The 21,114-nt window shown below is 40.0% G+C and overlaps 1 protein-coding gene across 3 annotated transcripts in view; it reads right to left on the bottom strand.

Annotated features, from left to right (window-relative positions):
• LOC117421197 (serine/threonine-protein kinase DCLK2-like) overlaps positions 1 to 21,114 on the bottom strand; it is an 89,528-nt gene that overhangs the window by 18,098 nt on the left and 50,316 nt on the right. For all 3 annotated transcript variants that reach the window (XR_004547464.3, XM_034035287.3, XM_034035288.3), the window contains exons 3-7: positions 19,780 to 19,909; positions 16,047 to 16,151; positions 15,310 to 15,360; positions 12,268 to 12,362; positions 4,873 to 4,945 (exon numbers count right to left, since the gene is read on the bottom strand). Coding sequence is in view for 2 of the 3 variants with exons in the window: in XM_034035287.3 (XP_033891178.3) it covers positions 4,873 to 4,945; positions 12,268 to 12,362; positions 15,310 to 15,360; positions 16,047 to 16,151; positions 19,780 to 19,909 (454 nt within the window). In the remaining variant the exon portion in view is untranslated. The remainder of the gene's footprint in view (positions 1 to 4,872; positions 4,946 to 12,267; positions 12,363 to 15,309; positions 15,361 to 16,046; positions 16,152 to 19,779; positions 19,910 to 21,114) is intronic.

Here is a 21,114-nt window from a genome sequence, read left to right as displayed (position 1 = left end):
AATAAAAAGAAAGTGAGTTTGCATAATCTCTTTGTCTTTACTAAATGTAATTATTACAGCACAGAAAGTGTCCCGAAAGCTTAAAAAAACAACAGTTTATCAACCACAGTCTTTACTGGTGGGAAGAGTCTTTTCCAGACACTGTGAAATATACAATTTGCAACTGAACAGTTTTCTAACTCAAAGGCATTCACAACTGCGTATGTGATACTCTCTCTCTCGCTTTCTCTCCTCCAACTGTAAACAGTCAAAGGAATATGAACATACCGTAAAACTTCAATTAAACACCTCCGGTGTTTATTTACAATATTTGCCAGCAGACCTGGTGCATATTGGAGACCGGTGATTATTTGAGACCGGCATTTATATTAGATCTCTAGCTTCACATGCTTCATGCGGTCATTGAGAAGCCGCTAACACACAGCCTTGTAACAACATCGTAACTCAATTTAAACATTCCAGCGACTTTGTTAAAAGGTTGTGTGTCAGTGGGAACTAAATAATACTTTTGTTTTATATCAAAATTACATTGTATTGTACACCCTCAAGTATAAAGCGAAAGTATTAGTATAGTCTTTTTATATGCACTGGTTAACAAGGATACGGTATGCAAAACGCTGGAAAATGAACAAACAGAAGTACAAATTTGTATTTAAAAACTGAATTAGATCTACCATTGTTAATAATAATAATAACAATAATAATAACAATAACAACAACAACAAACACAGACTTCCCAAATGTTTTTAAAAATGAACAATAAAAGCAACAAGTATCATTATCAAAAATAATTTATTGTTTAATCTCAAACTTGAACATCCTTAATACAACAAACACGTTAAAATACACCAAGAGGTTTGTATCTGGTCTATTTTCAGAATGCTTAAAATTATCAAAACTTTTAATAACATAATAACTGCATTAAACAAATATGCATTACATGTAGGCCTACCTTAAATTACATTTTCTATTATTATTATTTATTAATCCTGAGAGTCACTTTCATCGCTGTCACTTATTAGCAGTTCATTACACTCAAGCTCCTCCTCATCTTCCTCAGCTTCAATAACAATGACAGAGACCCGGCGTTTAATAGAGACCTGGCGTTTATTTACAATATTTGCCAGCAGACACGGCGCGTATTGGAGTCAGGCAATTATTTGAGACCCGGCAATTATTTGAAGTTTTACAGTAGTATACAAACATGAGCAGGAAAATACATTCCGAGTAGAACATCCACCACCCATTTGTTTAATGAAGAAAGTGTAAACTATGAGACAATTGGCAATAATCTGTTTGTTGAGCTAAGACAGGGTGGCTTAGTTTGACCCTCCTAACTCAAACAAATGAATCATCCCTGCTTTTAGTTTTTTCTCCTAAATATTTACCAGGAAATGCACCATTTCATTGACAGGAATTCCCTGGTGGCAACAGAAGCAGTCCAAAAAACTTATCAGAGATTGTTTCACCAGGAAATCCTCATGTAATGTGTCAGTACAATGAATAAGTAGATCACTTACTTTCACTATATTGGGAAACACATTTAATACATCTCCATGTTTCATCATACTTAGCCAAGAGAAAGTTAGGTTATTATCATAACCCTGGTTCCCTGAAATAGAAATGTAACCATTACGGAATGGGTATTTACCTCCTAAAGACCCGGAAACCTGAATAAGATATATCAAAGGAGGGGGCAAGTTAGCCAGCTCATAGGCAGTCTTGACTGTGTCTGCTACCCATTTGGACAGTCTCTGCTTAGACAGGGCTTGACTATGGGACTTAGCCCCACAGCAAACAAAAAATTGTTCAGACTGTCTCCAACTTTTTGTTCTATCAATATAATAGGCCAGAGCCTGCACAAGGCAGAGCGTATCGAGCTGTCGCTCCCGTCAGAGGAGGTAGATGGAAAGCCTCCAGTACCACAGACTGGTTGACATGAAGTGCCAAGATTTTCTTCTGCAAAAAGGCAGGGTTAGTACGGAGCGTGACCTATGTCCTGGCCTCTGTACAAATTAAGCAGGCTTTTGCAATAGAGAAAGCCTGCATCTCACTCATCTGCTTTGCGGAGGTGATAGCAAGCAAAAAAGCCACTTTGAGCATGGGCTCTAATGGAGGCTCCAGGAGAGCATTAAGCACTACGTTTAACATCCAGCAAGGAATAATGTCCTTTATAGGAGGCCAGAGCCACCGAGCCCCTATAAAAAATTGTCCTGTCATGAAGTGATCTTCTGGGGATACCAAATCAACTTTGACATGGCAAGCTGCAATAGCTGCCAGATAGACCTTTAATGTAGAGGGGATTTCCCCTTGTCAAACAGGTCCTGCAAAAATTGCAACCCACGAGACAGACCCCAGGTCTGAAAAACACCCCACTTATACCTGTACTGGGAACGCATGGACGGTGCTCTGGCATTCTGCAGGGTGTCAATGACCCTATTAGAATGCCCCAGACAGCTCAAATGGAGCCGTTCAGGGGCCAGACCCAGAACTGCAGGCTCGATAGGTCAGGATGCCATAAGGTCCCCATGCCTCCCTGAGCAGGTCACGGTGCTTGGGCTGTCTCCACGGCTGGCCGCTCAAGAGCTGCATCAGGGTCGAAAACCGTGGGCAAGTAAGGGGCTACTAGGAGCAACTTGGCCCGGTCCTGCCTGATTTTCTCCAGACACAGCGGGAGCATGACGAGCGGTGGGAAGGCATATAACAGTTGCCTTGGCCAAGGCATCTATCGCCAGTGGGTCCCCGGCTCCTATTATGAAGAACCAGAGGAGACAGTGGGTTAATTCCTGGGAGGCAAAGAGATCTATCTCTGCTCTCTGAACCTCTCCCAAATGAGGCTCACCACCGCGGGGCGAAGCCTTCACTCTGAGGCACTGGGAACTTTCCTTGAGTGGAGATCTGCCGCCCAGTCCTGCCCATAGCGACAGGAGGTTCTCATGTGCCCAGAGCAAAAGCTTGCGGGCCACATGATGGAGACTGGGCGAACTGAGGCTGCCCTGGTAGTTGATGTAAGCCACTACTGTTGTGTTGTCTGTACAGACAAGCACATGTCTCCCTCAAACCTCCTGAAAACAATTCTGCAAGGCCAGATAAACTGCCTGCAGCTCTAAAACATTGATGTGGAGACCCGACCAAGGGGGTTCGACACACCTTGCGCACCACTGCCATTCCACACAGCACCCCCAGACAACCTCTCTTCTGGTGACACTGCCCAGCGCTCTGCCAAGGCATAGATGGGCGGGCGGTTTCCACCAAGAGAGCGCTTGTAGACATCTCCGCCACTGCTTGTTGGGGCAGATAGCATCCTTGGACAGGAGCTCTACATCAGGCGCCTGTACCAATGTGGCAATTGAAGTCTCCAAATGCGGAAAAAGAAAATCTGGGTGCACTGGGAGGGGGACGGGGGGGGGGGGGGGGACATGGGCAAGGGCTACTTTCCCAGGTGTGTCGTCCGGTATCCCTTGGCACAGAGCCATGGAGTGACGACGCAGCCACTTCTCTACCAGAAGGTGATGGGGAACAGCGCTGTGCAGGAGTGAGGGATGCAGAGCCTTGGTGTGATTATCCTCAACAGGTAGACTGGCCTTGCATCTCTCGCAGGGATAAAACCCAGGCATGATGCAAGAAGCAAGCAATGCAGTGTATTAACAGCCATCGTAACAGTGATTTAAAAGCTGTCACCAAAACGGCATCAAGATAATGGGAGAGATTGCAAGCAACCACAACCGAAGCAAGTATATTGGTCCTAAGCAGTGCTGCTGAACCCAGCAGCTGTCGCTACTGGTGTGCTGTAGCACCACGTTGCTGACAGGCCTGTGCTTAGTCTCTGTGAAACAGAAAAACACAATGAGAAAAAAAAAAAATTCAACAAAATACAGTATTAACAATTACTAAAAATATACAAACTGTCTCGCTATTTTAGCCGAAGCCAAAACGAGAATAAAATAACTCCAGCTGGAGCAATTGCAGCCTGGGGGGAGAGTAACAAGTCACCCAACTTATGTTGCTTGATCCCTGAGAAGGAGCGACTCAAGCTGTTGGCTTCACACTGGGCACAAGGCCGCAGTGGGACGTAACAAACAGGCTGTAGCTCACAAATACGAGTGATTAGTAAAACTAATACAGAGATTATTCTCAATATCACATATATTTTGGGTAAAACACAATAAATGTGAATATAAGATAGAAAAAGTAACAAGTACTTATCTGAACTAGGCTCTTGTGTTTCAAGTCAATCTTGAAAGAAAAAAATGGCGCCGAGATCTGTGTGCCTCGGGGCTGGGCCATGACTGTGTCACAGGCTCAGTGAGCAGCTTTGATATATGTTATTCAGGTTTCTGGGTCTTTAGGAGGTAAATACCTATTCAGTAATGGTTACATTTCATAGTTGAAAGGGAACCCAAATACTGTGCATTTAAATCAGACCTGCCTTGCCTACGCCCCCTCCCCACCATACACTACAATACCCATAGGTGACCAACTATTTAACACAATATATTCAACATAAAACCTTTAGCTGTTCCTGATTTTAATCCAGTTGGCATGCAATTTACCAAATTGTATTCATTTGCGGACAAAGCAGAGACACAATCATAAGCAGTATAGCGGTTCCCCTGCTAATACAAGAGGAAACCCATTTCTTAAAACATTATAAGATTGCTGCATTGCGTTTCTGTTCATTGCTTCCCCCCTACACTCTCTCTAATATTGCTGTTATTTTCAAACATTTACTGGAAATGTGCAATCTGTCCTCAGCCTTTGGGAGCTCCTACTGTTGCTTCAGGCAGAAGGACTGTGAGTCATCTCGTACAGAGCTACAGTGGCAGCCAAGACTCTGGGCTACAGGAAGGAAGCACTTCACTGGACACCTACCTTCAGGGCTCAGGCAAATCATCTGAACAGGGGCACCATTCACATTGGAGGCAGAACCATAATGGGGAGGAATCTGGATAGAAAACAAAAGCATTTGAATTAACAGTAAATTCACTAGCTGTGGAAGTGTGGGTATTCCTTATGATACATTTCTAACGAAACACAGACCCCGTTTTGCAGCTTTTCCAATGCTTTTACTTTTCTTTCACTACTATCCTTGCCTGTGACACAGTCACATTTTGAACAAAACTAAACGGAAGTTAAATATAGTCTATACAAAATGTTTCACTCGTGTGAACAGATGATTATGGGTCAGGCTGGAATTAAGTCACTATGGTCACGGTTGTCACGGATTCCGTGATTTTTTTTGGTGTCCGTGATTTTAATAGGAGAGCATTTAACTTTACCTACTCTACTTGAAATTCCACTTTGCGAAGTGAAAAAAGTGTGTTTTTTTTATTTTATTAACTCAATACTTTGCCACATTGCAGCATATTTAAAAAATGAGCAAAACCGCTTAAATATGACCAAAAGCACGATCTGCACAATACCCCAAAAATGTATTTCATGAAAGCGGAGGTTTATTGTTCTGTTCAACGTGCAATGTACTGGTGTAGGCCCAAAAAGTGATACATTGTCAGAATATGGTATGTGTACCTGTTTAACGCCACAAAATGATACATGGTTAAGTGCTGTGATTGGCTACTGCACAAATCACCAAGAACAAGACAAACTGTAGTTCACCCACAAAATTGTATATGTTCACAATTTTAGATAATCCAAAATAACTAAAAAGTAAAAATAACTGCAAACTGTCCACAGCAGAAGCACAAAAAGAGACAGTCTTTTTGAACTTTAAACATTGTTTTCTAAAGGTATGTTAAACTTACATTTTTATTTGTAGTTGTATATGCTGTGAAGCTTGCCAATTTACAGGATTAAAGACTTGAATTAAGTGAACAGTTTGTCACTTCGGTTCACAGTGATGTTGTGAAAACCATAATAAATAAATAAATAAATAAATAAATATTTAGATTAATTTTCCTTTTTTTCCTACTTTTGTATTATTTTTATGTAGGTACATTGTATATGATTTTCAACACATTTACCCTGACTGCTCCGTGATTTGTGGTAAAAATATCTGTGACAAAATCCCAGTTACGGTTTCGGAGATAGCAGCCGTCAGCAAAGATGAACAGAAACAAAAATAAATACTGCAAGCAAAATAAACTGTCCTGTACAGAATAAGGAACTATAATTATTATTATTTATTTTTTTTAGTATTATTTTAGGTTGAGATATTCTCTGGGCATTTTTGCAGTAAATACAACAAGGCCAACTGTTAGACACTGTAATGAATGACAAATATTACCTGGGACTCAGATTTCAGTATAAAGCCAGGAGTCCTGAAGAACTGCTGGGTCAAGATTAACATGTGTTCCAGACCCTTGATATAAGCAACAGCAGACAGTACACGATAGTGCAGTCCATATATCACTTCTCCTTCATCATCTAAACAATCTGTATGTTCATTTAAGACCAATATTCAAAGAAATTAAACAAAGCTGTGCCTCAGGGGCAAAAGTGTTATGGTAAGGTGGAGTATTTCAAATGACGTTAAAAGAACAATGAAGAGCCCAAAAACACAAGGTTATGAAAGGAGAAATTAAACTCTCTACAGTATCTTTTATTTACAACAGGTCCTGGATAAACAAGAGAGATGCTTTTAGCTGCATCAGCTCTCCTCCTGGGGAGTACAATAGACAGGCAGGTTACCATGGAAACACCACACATAAGACTGTCCACAGGGGAAACACTGACTGCGTCCTCTGTTGAAGGCTAATCGGTATACTGAATCAAAATCCTTCCACAGCCTTACTATTATCCTTGGAGGAAATCCACTTTACTGCTTTATAAGCATTTATTGCAGGACATCATGGTGAAACTAATCATTTGCAAACCACAGCAAACTTATAAGGGTCTGAACTTTTAGTATTACAGTAAACAAGGTTTGTGAATCTTGCATTTAATTAAACATAGTTTAAAATTGGGGAGACACAAAAGCTCTACACAAAAAAAAAAATTTTATTCAACAATACTTTCTCAACCACTGTAGCTTGGTTTCTGCTTCAGCAATATAAAAACACCCCTGGGATGTTTAAATGATGTGGAGGGGGAAATGTAAATAAATTGTTGTTACAGATGGCAGACAGGAAAAGACATCTTCACTCTCCCACTTTCTCTTGCTGTCTGTCTACCCAGTTTTACTCAGCTTTTAATTGGCTATACTTAGGTATAATTATCTTCAGAAATCTAAATGATGTTGATGTTTTTCCTCCATATAATATTCATCTCTCTTAACAGCCAGTATGATCCTATCTGCTGGAACGCATCCAAGTATATACACACAGTTCAAAGTCTGGGTTTACAAGCAGTCTGCCTTTGGTAAATGGAGTCAAGAGTTCACAGATGTCTCTAACCACCTACCGGCCACATTATCTGATGGATCAGTTCCTTTCCCTGGTTTCTTAAAACAGGAGGAGAAATTAAAACAGCAACTCTGTGTTTCTCAAAGAACTGTCCCACAGATGATGCCAGCCCAGAATGGTTAATTGTTACGTGCATTGGCTAAATCATACCTATTGATATTTGAAGCAGTTTGCATCATACTGCCCCTAAAAATGACCAGATATGTTGCCACCTGTTTTTACCTTCCATTAAACCCTACAATGTTTTTTTTTCAATAAAAAGAAAAGACAGGAGCACCTTGAATAAGTAACCTGTCTTGACTACAAGCGCTCAATTCTTTGGTGACCAGGTTATTGACACGTTTCTTCAGCCTAACTGTGTAAGTGATAACATTATTAAAAGAACGGGCATCATCCTTGGGGCAATTAGTTTAGGAACAAGTGTTGAGAGTTCTAGCATTGAATATTGTGTTTTTCATTTTAACCTCCATTTTTTCCCTTAAAAAAAAAAAAAAGAAAAAAGCAGACAGTCCCCTTTGTAATTTTCTATCTAGAAGGTTTATCTAGTCAGTTTCTACAAGGCACTTGTATTTAAGGCTGACGATTGAAGTGTGAAAAGGAGCTTATTTTAGTCCTTTATACATAGTTTAGCTAAACACGCCTATTCTCAGGAACAAATCCTTTGCAACAGCCTTTGACACTGTAAGGTAGCTGGCAACCCATTATTAACAACTCACAAACAAAACCCACAATCAGGTCTTCTGGTGATTCTAAAGAGAAGCTTGTTGCACACAGATGCTTTTGGGCGTCTCCTTACTATTCTTCTTGTGCAAACGCAAGCTATTTATTTATCATCAGGTGATGCTGTAGTTTCTAATGGTGAAATGTTTAATGCAGATGAATATCTTACAGGTTTCCAAAGACAGGCGTACTTGCCAGTTGTTGGTGGCTCAGTGGTGGAGAATGTGCTGCAGACCTTTAGAAAACACATAATGTCAAAGTCACTATGTAGGGGTGCCCACGTTTAATAGGTTAAACCAGACAATTCAGAGGATGGTTGGAGCTGGTCAGGCCAACTTTGCCCACCACTGGTGTAGGCATTAGAAGAACATATTGCTTGAAACACAATGGGCTGTAAACCACATTGTAATGCAGGTCCAAAAACTAGACATTATGGGAGCTGTTTATAAAACTAAGCACACCATAGAATGCACAGGGCTGCTTAAGATGCCAATCATTTTCAGAACACAACCTAACTATGAGTCAGCAGATCTAACCTGCATTCAAGTGTCCGTTGTAAAAACATTATCACAGCTCTGAAGAGTTACGCTTGGAGCCACAAATAACCATTATCTCCTTTATTGTCTTTTTACTCATTCCCCAACCAGATAATACTGTATTTGTTTAATCGATGTATTACTTGCACAACAACACATTGAATTCAGCTGGGTGCCTGTGGCGGAGGGTCCCGCCCCTATATATATATATATGTGCGCTATTTTTATTATTATTTGTATTATTATTGTTTGCGGCGCGGACGAAAGCCGCCGCCATTATTTGTTATTGTTTTGTACAGTACTGTTCAAAAGTTTCAGGCAGGTGTGAAAAAATGCTGTAAAGTAAGAATGCTTTCAAAAATAGACATGTTAATAGTTTATATTTATCAATTAACAAAATGCAAAGTGAGTGAACAGAAGAAAAATCTACATCAAATCAATATCTGGTGTGACCACCCTTTGCCTTGAAAACAGCATCAATTCTTCTAGGTACACTTGCACACCGTTTTTGAAGGAACTCGGCAGGTAGGTTGGCCCAAACATCTTGGAGAACTAACCACAGTTCTTCTGTGGATTTAGGCAGCCTCAGTTGCTTCTCTCTCTTCATGTAATCCCAGACAGACTCAATGATGCTGAGATCAGGGCTCTGTGGGGGTCATACCATCACTTCCAGGACACCTTGTTCTTCTTTACGCTGAAGATAGTTCTTAATGACTTTCGCTGTATGTTTGGGGTTGTTGTCATGCTGCAGAATAAATTTGGGGCCAATCAGATGCCTCCCTGATGGTATTGCATGATGGATAAGTATCTGCCTGTACTTCTCAGCATTGAGGAGACCATTAATTCTGACCAAATCCCCAACTCCATTTGCAGAAATGCAGCCCCAAACTTGCAAGGATCCTCCACCATGCTTCACTGTTGCCTGCAGACACTCATTCGTATACCGCTCTCCAGCCCTTCGGCGAACAAACTGCCTTCTGCTACAGCCAAATATTTCAAATTTTGACTCAGCAGTCCAGAGCACCTGCTGCCATTTTTCTGCACCCCAGTTCCTGTGTTTTCGTGCATAGTTGAGTCGCTTTGCCTTGTTTCCACGTCGGAGGTATGGCTTTTTGGCCGCAAGTCTTCCATGAAGGCCACTTCTGACCAGACTTCTCCGGACAGTAGATGGGTGTACCAGGGTCCCACTGTTTTCTGCCAATTCAGAGCTGATGGCACTGCTGGACATCTTCCGATTGCGAAGGGAAGTAAGCATGATGTGTCTTTCATCTACTGCAGTAAGTTTCCTTGGCCGACCACTGCGTCTACGGTCCTCAACGTTGCCCGTTTCTTTGTGCTTCTTCAAAAGAGCTTGGACAGCACATCTGGAAACCCCTGTCTGCCTTGAAATTTCTGCCTGGGAGAGACCTTGCTGATGCAGTATAACTACCTTGTGTCTTGTTGCTGTGCTCAGTCTTGCCATGGTGTATGACTTTTGACAGTAAACTGTCTTCAGCAACCTCACCTTGTTAGCCGAGTTTGGCTGTTCCTCACCCAGTTTTATTCCTCCTACACAGCTGTTTCTGTTTCAGTTAATGATTGTGTTTCAACCTACATATTGAATTGATGATCATTAGCACCTGTTTGGTATAATTGTTTAATCATACACCTGACTATATGCCTACAAAATCCCTGACTTTGTGCAAGTGTACCTAGAAGAATTGATGCTGTTTTGAAGGCAAAGGGTGGTCACACCAAATATGGATTTGATTTAGATTTTTCTTCTGTTCACTCACTTTGCATTTAGTTAATTGATAAATATAATCTATTAACATGTCTATTTTTTAAAGCATTCTTACTTCACAGCATTTTTTCACACCTGCCTAAAACTTTTGCACAGTACTGTATATATATTTTTAAAAACCTTGTGAGGATGTGTGACTGATCAGCTACTGATTGTTTAACTAGCTGACAGTCGCGCATCCTTACTAAACTCATGCAGACTGTGGCCGAGGGGTAATAAGATAATTAAGAGCTAGTTAACCCCTCGGCCAGAATATAAAATCCTGCAGCTGTCCGCGCTCAAGGAAGGGAGAGTACGGGAGAGCGAGCGAGGAGATTAAAAACAGAAACAACTGCTAAGCGTGCTGGTTTTTACACCAGCACGAGACTTATTTGTTTATTTGTTGGGCCAACGTGCCCTTTTGTTTATGTCTTTTGTTCTGTATAAATCTTTCGTTGTTTATTATTTAATAAAATGCTGGGCACTGTAGCGCTGCAGTTTCACCACCGCTACTTCCTGAGTCTGCGTTTCTGTTCTGACGTCACCACTGCAAGCCACTTGATAGCAGTGCCTCACTCAGCATAGCTACGTTAACATAACTACACTCTTTCTGTTTCACTAAGCCGAAGAAGGGGGAAGTTCATGTCAGTGACATTCATCCCCCGCCAAAATTAGAGCTAACCAGAACATGAAAACATAAGCTGATCACCATTACGTACAGTATACCCACTGTGTGCACGTGTAGAAATGTAAGTGCGACGCAGAGGCAGGTGGACAGATGCCTCCATATACCACCACACATTCTGATACTCTCAATAATAAAAGTATGCCCTGGCCAAATTTCACCACAATACATATGTCTATCTCCAGATACAATATATGTAATGTGACTTAGACAGATAGGTTGCCTTTATATACAACCAGAATCTAATACTTTCAAAAATGTGTTCTAAAGTGTGCCCTTGGAAAGTTTCATCACAATCGGACAAGAAGTTATCTAGATATCTGGGAAACTCTGAAGTATGACATTAGCAATATAAGTAAGCAATAAGACTTGACACAGACAGCATTACCAGGCATTATGGACTATTGTTTGGTTATTAAAACACATTTAATTATCATTTTTATTTATTTTAATTATTATGTTTTTAGTTTATGTATCCTTCCACACATGCACTCTAAAATGAACGTTCTACAAAATATAGTCCTCCATTATAACAATGTTGCCTATGAGCGTCTCTATAAAAGTAGGTGCACAACACACATTTTTGCCTTTATGTTTATATTTTTTCCTAATAGCCTGTACGTTTACTGGATATCTTTATCGCTCACATTGGTTGGATCTAGTCCATTTAGTTCAGAACAGTAAATCCAACATGAACTTTCAGTTAAATAATGAGCTGTTTTTTGCACATTAAAAAGGCTTTTTTAATGGTTTAAAATACTTTTTTGTTTGTTTCAGATCTCTAAGTTAAATTAAAACCGATAAATAAAATTAACTTAGATAGTGTTAGTACTGTAGGTTTTTCAGTTTGTCCGACAGTACTCCTCTCTGTACTGCTTTTACAGCATCTCTGAGTGCTTGTATTTTTCCGGGAGATTTTGACTTACCCATTTTTCCAATGAACATGTTAACAAGGTTGAAATTTACTTGAAACTACATTTTGTTAGAAATAAAAAAAACTGACAGAGTGATATTGTTTGATTTGTTTTTGTGATACAGTTACAAACATCCTAAGGGCATATACTAGAGGGTATATGCCTCTAGCTCAGCCAATCAGAATGCAGGGAGTCACAGATTCTGTGGCAGGTCATGTCACAACAAAGAATATGGAAAGACCTACTCTTAATATGATTAGATGAAAGGGGCATAAAAGAATTGTCTTACCTTGAGCCCACGAAGGCTACCTGGGCTAGTTGGAGAGGAGCTGGAGGATTTGGTGGACCTGGGTGTAGACAACTGGCTGCTGGGGGTCCCATTCACTGACAGAAAGAGAACAGAAAGACATGGTATGATGAGAAGAGAGGGGGACACTATTCTACTGACCTGCTTTCAGGAAGGATGGTAAAAACTTTAAAGATTACTGTGGCAGGGTGACTGGGCGGTGACGTCAGGCAGAAGCAGGAAGGGAAAAATACTGACACCCGGCAAGTACTGCAGTTGAAGGCGCTCGCGCCGTTTTATTTTTAAATAATACAAAAAGAAATAAAATATTTTAACAAAAAGAAACTTGCTCACAGAGCGAAAATAAATATTTAAACAAAACAAGTCTCGAACACAAAATATATAAAACACAGGTCAGGCTGGGCAGATTGCCTTCACTGTTCCTATGTTTAATTGTAGTTTCGTTTTTCTGTCTCGCTGGTCGCTCTCTCCTCTCTAACACCCACCCCGATTGCCGAGCTGCAGGCTTTTATATTAGTGACCGAGGGATTACATACCTATTAATTATTTAATAATCCCCTGGTTCACATTCTGCACGGGTTTTACCCACTCTCGCCTCTGCCAGAACACATTTTAAATTAAAACAATAACAAATCCCGTGGCGCTTCACCGTTATATAAATACAATAACTAAACAAACAAACAAACAAATAAATACAAAATAACACGGACGGAGGGGGAAACCCTGTTCTAAAATAAATAAACAAATCAATGTACAGGGCAGCTCGCCCTGTTACAGTTACAATTAATAAAAATGATACTGGTTTATTCCCAGGATTACTTAGCTGGTAGTTATTCAATCAATTACACTGTTTCCATGGCTGTAGGGCAACACTGGAATACAGTTTCTCTACATGCCATTACACTCACATGATTAAATTGGGACCATCAATAAAAACTAAATCTATCCAATTAAGACCTGCAGCTATTTGTAAATATAGATAATTACATTACATGAAGTTAAACAGAATTTCAAAATACCAATACTGATAATTGTTTTTATTGTACCATAAATCCCTAGCCATGACTGTAGCTATCCACATCATCAAAAAGGTAGATCAGCATTATCTATATCAACCATATTTACATCAAAAAATGTAAAACGGAGAGATTTGGTCATATCACAATTGTACAAGTAGGGTTTTTTTTTAGATATATGTACATGGGGCATCATCAAACATTATAACTAAAACTTCATACACCCTGTGGTAAGATTTCCAACCTTCTCTTTTCATTCCAGTGCCAAAATACTGTTCTGTATAAGGATTTGTATTTGTTTTATGATACGAAGAGCAGTGCACCTTTGAGTGCTTGTGTCACAAATTGGAATCCTGGAATTAGGCCTAATCACGTCATGCATGACTGTGATGAGTTTGTAGATTTCAGGCAGAAATTGTTCCAGCTTAAAACTGTCTTTCTTTGCACTTTTGAGAGCTGTCGGGTAGCTGGCGAGGGGGATCTCACATACTGTGATCCCACAATGGCGTGCCATGCACTGCTTAGCAGTGGATATAGGTAAGCACAGACTCCCAGCTGCTGCATGTCTGAAAGCTTGTTGTGAAATATCACTGCCTTGTTCAGTTGAAACGTGTCAGGATCTGAGATCTCTTCTGAGCACAACAGGTTGATGATATGTGCATCCCACTGGATGGCAATAATTTGGTTGATTGATTTGTTCAGAATGTGCTTTAACACACTTTAAAATGTGTACTTGTGTACATTATTTATTGTGCCCTTCCTTTATAAACCAGCCTGCTTTCGATTGCACGTCTACAGTATTTGAGATTTTCTTTTAGCTCGGGACAAGATTAGGTACTTGCGTCTCAAGGTCTGGAAGGCAGCCAAAAGCAGTAAGAAAAAGCTCCATTTGAGACTCAGCGACCAGTTTTGATGTTCTCTTTGTGGCATGCACTTCATTTAATGGGGAGCTTTTTTGACTGCTGAACTGGAAACTTGCTCAAGATTAAACAAATTTATAACGAAATGGCCCACGAGGTCACCAAGATCCTTGTAGATTATAAGGTCACAGGTTCAATGCTTGGCTGGGGTCCACTAATGCTGGCTGACGATCACAGCAACAAAGATGTTGAAGATTATTTAATCAAATTTCAGTTCTTAGGATTTACACTCAGTCAGGTATTATTAATAACCCTACAAGAGTTAAAAATGTCCACATCCTGGCACTGAAGGAGAACTGCACTAGTGGAGCTGTAGTTTTATGAGATTCCATGAACTGAATATTTACTATTTTTATCTTACAACAAAGAGTTGCGGCATTACAGTTAAAATTATTTGACAGATCTTCTTCCAGCTGGCCAGAAGCCTGGACATGTCACAGACAACACAGTGTTTTAACAATCCGGAGTTCCTATTGATCACAGCCGACAGAGCATTCCAGCTGAGGTTCTATTACATTTCACAGTGATGGAATTTTGCTTACTATTTATTTATTTTGTTGGTTAAATTAAAAGCATCTATGGTAGAAGTTCCATATATCAAATACACAGAGCTTTAATTACAGCACAATGGTAATTGTAATTGAATAACCAAATCTGCAAGGGAAAAAAGCCGATATACTGTACAGTAAGCAAAACGACAAAATCCCAGGTGACAGGACTGTACCAGACTAACAGACCACAGCACAGTATTCGCAAGCAACTAGTTCATGATTTATTACTGGATTCCAAAGAGGTAACCATCAATTAGAATATAAACTCTTATTTGATACCATAACCTTTTTATTTTTTTATGAATTGCCACTTAAAGCAAAGTGTTTCCAAACATATGATACAGATTTCTGTTGTGCCCCAAAGAATATACAGATACTATGATCATTATAAAAATACTGAAGTATTTCACCTGACAGGAGATTCCAGTAGCTGACTCCAGAGAGAAGATGATCTACAGTACCGCACCAAATTGCATTTGCCTGATACATCACTTCTCATACAGAGCTGTCATGAGAGAGCACATGAAAAGGACTCACCTGGGGATTTAGCTGGTGAATAGCCTGTGGAATAGTGTCCACCTCGTCTTACTGCATTCATTCAAGCAAAAAACCAACGAGGGAGAGAACAGCAGGAAAAAAGAGAGGTTATTGCACAGGAGGAAAAAAAAAACATAAAAATCACTCACTAAACTAGATAGGGGGTAACACTGCTGCTACAGTTTAGTATTGCTGCTGGACGGTTACTTAATATGAAATTCCTTTAAACCTTTACTGACATTGTTAGTAGTTTGTGTTACTATTCAGGTTTCCTTGACTTTTTTTGTTTGTTTTATTCATATTGTATGCTTACAAGTGTTTGGTAGCTACCTCTAATCAAGTTGAGAGTGTATTTCTCGCAAACTCTTTGCTGTGTCAGTCCCGCAAGCAAAGTCAGTTATACAAAGAGTGCAAGAGAAAGCACTCTCTCAACTTGATTAGAGGAAGCCCCCTAACACTTAAACATATTATAAGTCATTAAATGTAAATCAAAAACAGTCAGAAAGCTAATATTAATGTACTTGATCTGTTTTTACAGACTCAGCGAAAAATTATAAGTGTAGTTGCTGCTAGTTGGTTCGAATAGGGACATGACTTATAATGTAATTACTCAAGTGTTTGTACTGTACAATAAATTATACTGAATAGTGTTCATAACCAGTCACTTTGTTTTACCGTCAGTTTCAATGGTACAGTATCTCCAGGTAATCTATGGATATACGGGTCTGTTTGTGTACCTGAGGCCGGGGACTTGCTCCGCCGCGAGGGACCAGGGCTCTTTGATCCAGACTGCCGTCCAGGTGTGGCAGACCGGGAGTATGAAGACTTAATCACCCGGCACTCTGTGGAAACAGTGGGACTCATTTCAGCCTGGATCACAACTGTTGGGTGCATGTCATACAATATACTGTACACCCAAAAAATTAATTATGGCAACAACCAAAAAAAAGACTGAAGAGCATAATTTACAAAACACCTCTGGATAAAGCTCACATCCATTTCTTTATTTCATTATTTTCACTGCTAGAATGTTCATACAGTATAGTAGAATGCAATATTTGGCAATAAAAGGGTTATATCTAAGACGGTGAGGAAATGATGAAAATACAGAAGGATATTTGGCACTCTACCAGCAGGAAGAAAGTAATAGTTATTTTGTAACAATTGTAGGTCACCATGGATAAGGGCATCTGCTAGAGGAAGAAGAAGAAGAAGAAGAAGTTAAGACACATGCCAATGCACTAGGAATGACTAAAGGTACACATGAGCATACTGTAGCACACAAACAAATGAATGTGCAGGGAAAAACGACAGTGAAAATGAATGGTGGGAGAAGTAGATATAATTGCAAATAGAAGGGCGAAAGAATGTTCAAGTTTGTGGCTTTCTGACCCCTCAGTTATATCTTCTATTCCAATTCCACCACTAGACACATACTGTATTCATAATTGACAGCAATTCAGGGATAAAAGGATAATGACAGAATAACGGCAATACAATAAAACATATGATACAGCAGTGGAATTAATCAGAAGCTAGGTCACTGAAAGGAAAACATCAATCAAGCTTAGAAGACATTAACTGTAGAGAGAGTGAATAGTGGGAATGCAAAAATCATGAGTAATTATGGTTAAGGCACTATCCACTTCACAGCTGTGAAAAACGTGACACAGATCGTGAAATTCTTTCTGCACCATAAAATCTGGTGTGTTTTGTTTTCATTTTTACCTGTATTAAAATCCAACAAAGTTATGTGTACTGTTACAGGTTCCTGATGCGATTGTTAACTTGTTTCAATTTTAAAAAGAAAGCTCATCATGAACTGGACAGGATTTATTGATTGACAGGCGAGTCAAATTAGACCTAAATTTTAAAATGAGTGTCCAAAATAAATAAAAAAAAGTCTATAGACCTGTCCCTAGCTTGGCGCTGTCTGTCAATTCCAATAAACTCAGTGGTTGCAGAGAGAGCCGTGTCTAAATACAGACAGGTATTTACAACGCAGAGACAGAGAATGAAGAAAAACAGCATTTCAGAATAGTTTTTGAGGTACTGCTGCATACAATGATGTTTAAAACCAGAACAGTTTTTTAACATAATAACAATAACAGAAACGCTGGATTTCAGTTTCATTTTTCTTTCAGCGTTTCAGTTTCTTTTCAGTTTCTACTTTGTTAGTCAGGGCTTTAAATGTTTATGTTTTGGAAACCATGTGCTACACAGGAGTAAAACCATCAATGAAAACTAAAAAGGGATTACAGTTTTACATTACTTTCTCTTATTTTTTTTTATTTTTTTTTTACACGTCTAACAGCAATTCCAATGTGGAAATTAAATATGTTTGACTTAAATCGTGGAAATCTTTCAGCCACTTGAAAAACAAAGGATTTGTTATATTTAGCTTTTGTGATTACATTAAACTTCAGGCTGCCTCCCGTCACTCGGTTTCTAAAAAAAGGCCCTGCAAAAAACATCCCCTCCCTAAACACCAGGGGCTCCTATTTTAATCTTCAAATCAAGTGAGTCACATCCTTCCTGGAGATGGGCAGACTTGGCTAACAAGTCATTTACTTTAAAAGACAATATGAATATGCTATTAAGAACACGCCACAGTTAATAACATTATAAAAACAACCAGACCCAATTCTGCTAGTACTTTCTATACAGGGCTATATCAACTTTCTAGGATAACAACTTCTCAGGGCACTGGAGTGGGCAGGGGGGACATTGTATCACATGAATGGCTGCAATGCAGTTCAAACCTCATTACCTGCAACAGGAGCCACCAGTGGTTCATTAAAGGGCAAATCTATAATGACCGACATACCATGGTGGTGGGAGCAATAGACATACTGTAGCCATGCGCATGTGTACTGTATAGGAAGACCTATGTGAAACCAATCAGATATCAGTGTCAACCCCTTTAGTTTTATTGACAATAATCCTTCAAATGCTCGGAGTTTCTCTTTCTGTCATTCCTTGTAATGATAAATATTTTTTTAAATCCTTATTTTTTTTTACTGTATCGTCCTCCTATGGTTGACGTGAACGCTCAGACACCCTGTCGCGGAAAAAGTTTTCAGGAAAAAACACTGTGATAATTCAAAAAGAAAGGTAAAACTATTATTTAATACATTCGTGATATAGCTGGCTTGCATTCCCTGGAATAATGGAACTGCTTTCAAATACAATATTGCATAGGGCAACAGAACATTTAAAGAGTTTCCTTGTACATAAAATTAGCAGTTGAATGCAATTTCAGCCTTCAGTTTTACCGTATGCAGTGGATCAAAAGGGATAAATTTCCCTGGTGCCCTGGTGGATCTCTATAGCTGCTTTGGATCTCTATCGTTTTCTCCTTGCTTTCTTCTCTTCTACAGTCACCTCTGCCAAACGCTCCTACTTCCACTCTACCTCCTGGATGCACTCGCATCATCTCAAACTCAACCTCTCCAAATCAGACCTCCTTTTCTCCCCCCCCCTCATCCTCCCCCACCGCTGATCTCTATCTCTATTCTGCTTGAATCCACCACCCTCTCTCCCTCCTTATCCACCAAGAATCTCAGTGTCACACTCGACCCCTCCCTCTCCTAGTCTCAGCACATCTCGACTCTGGCACGCTCCTGTCGCTTCTTCCTCAGCAACATATGCAGAATTCACCCCTTCCTCACTGATTACTCCACGCAGCTACTAGTTCAGGCCCTGGTACTGTCCCGCCTTGACTACTGCCAACTGCCTCCTGGCCGGCCTTCCTGCCTCTGCTATCCGTCCACTCCAGCTCATGCAAAACTCTGCTGCTCGTCTTGTCTTTTCCCTTCCTCGTTTCTCCCATGCTACACCACTGCTCCGCTCTCTGCACTGGCTCCCTATCGCTGCTCGCATCCAATTCAAAACTCTTGTTCTCGCCTATCACTGTCTTGACCTTTCCACTCCATCCTATCTCCAGACCCTCATTTCTCCCTACACCCCCTCTCGCCCCCTCCGCTCCTCCACCTCTGGCAGACTAGCTGTGCCCCCACTCTGCTCCCCCGCCTCCAGAGCCTGCTCCTTCTCCACCCTTGCCTCTCAGTGGTGGAACAACCTACCCACGGATATCAGGACTGCTCAGTCCCTGACCAGCTTCCAGCACCTCCTCAAGACACACCTGTTCAGACAGCATCTGTAAACCTCAACTCTCGACTATACTGGACTATATGGCAACCACTTATACCAGTTCTTGCATCAGCTTGCACCTGCACTGAACTGCTCCATACCTTGCCGCATTCAACTACTGCTCCTAACTAGAACTGTGATATTTTATAATGTGATAACTTGTAATGCGATATTTTGTAACAATTGTAAGTCACCCTGGATAAGGGCGTCTGCTAAAAAATAAATAATAATAATAATAATAATAATAATAATAATAATAATAATAATAATAATGTGTGACTGACAGAATGGTTTATGGTAATAGTTTATTAGGCTTACCAGTCTCAAAGGCTGTGGAGGCCTTACCACTGTGACCCAATAGAAAGTCATCCTGAGCATAACGGTACTTCTCCGGTCCGCAGGCAACGAATACATCATCGTCTCCAAAAAAATCCTGCAGGCAGGTGATCTACAAGAAAATAAAAAGAATATAAGTTAAATATGCTGAAATATATTTACTATTACAGTACAACTTAAATTAAATCATGAACCGAAAGTCTACTTATGAAGTATGAAATACTCCTCGTACGGGTGTAATGAATTCGTTTTGAACAAACAGGGTTTCTTAGTGAAAACAAAATAGGCCTGGTATTACAAGGTTTGATAAGTTTGTAAGTGTATAAAGGGTTAGAAACACTTAGACGACACCACTTCCATGTCTGCAAAGGTTATTTACATTGTTTGCCAATCTGTGGGCGCAAAAATAAATAGTCCCAAAAAGATGACCAAATTAGTAAAAACTAAACAGATGTCATATGTAAATGCTAAATCATGACAAAATAAAAGTGTCAATCCTTTTTCAGTGTTGAAGGCATGTACTGTACACCCAGGCAGATATGGATCAGTGCAACAGGGGAGCAATAGTCAATGATTGTACTGTAAATTGGTCTAAAAAAATAGAAGAAAAAAGGGATATTTATCATCTCACAAAAACTGAATTAGCAAATAAACACAGTCTTAATCTCTCTAGACTCATCTTTCCATTTTAATGACCAAGATGCCCTGAAATGGTTAATTCCCATTATCTGTCTTGCATACAGTACGCACTGGGATAAAGTACATACTGGTGTACCACTAAAGCAAGAGATGGAAATAAGCTAATAGGTTACCACTTTATAAGATTTTATTTCTGAATCCTCAAGGTACTTCAGTGATTATGCAAAATACTGTAATTAAGTTTAACAGTGATTTGGTTTGCAATACCTACTGTATAGATATCATTAGCAATGCTACAGTTGTTTGTCTTCTCTTTCATAGATGAGATAAGTATGGGTTCAGCCTATTTTATGAAGCTTAAACCGTTCTGCCTCCACAGCTTTGATAATTGCTTTTGAGCTGCAGCTCAGCCTGATCCTGCCCAAAAAACAATACTCGCAGAGCTAACGTTTTTTTTTTTTTTTTGTTTTGTTTTTTTTAATTTAGTCGTTGCCAATTATTTTTTATCATTTTCTCCCAATTTGGAATGGCCAATTATTTTTAGGCTCAGCTCACCACTACCACCCCTGCGCTGACTCGGGAGGGCGAAGACGAACACACACTGTCCTCCGAAGCGTGTGCCGTCAGCCGACCTCTTTTTTTCACACTGCGGACTCACTCATCAGAGCAGCATTTCAC

This window comes from Acipenser ruthenus, chromosome 1 (assembly GCF_902713425.1).
Source record: "Acipenser ruthenus chromosome 1, fAciRut3.2 maternal haplotype, whole genome shotgun sequence".
In the NCBI taxonomy this organism is placed as follows: Eukaryota; Metazoa; Chordata; class Actinopteri; order Acipenseriformes; family Acipenseridae; genus Acipenser; species Acipenser ruthenus.
The sequence above is the reverse complement of the archived record's forward strand: the minus strand, read 5'-3'. Positions and strand labels throughout refer to the sequence as shown.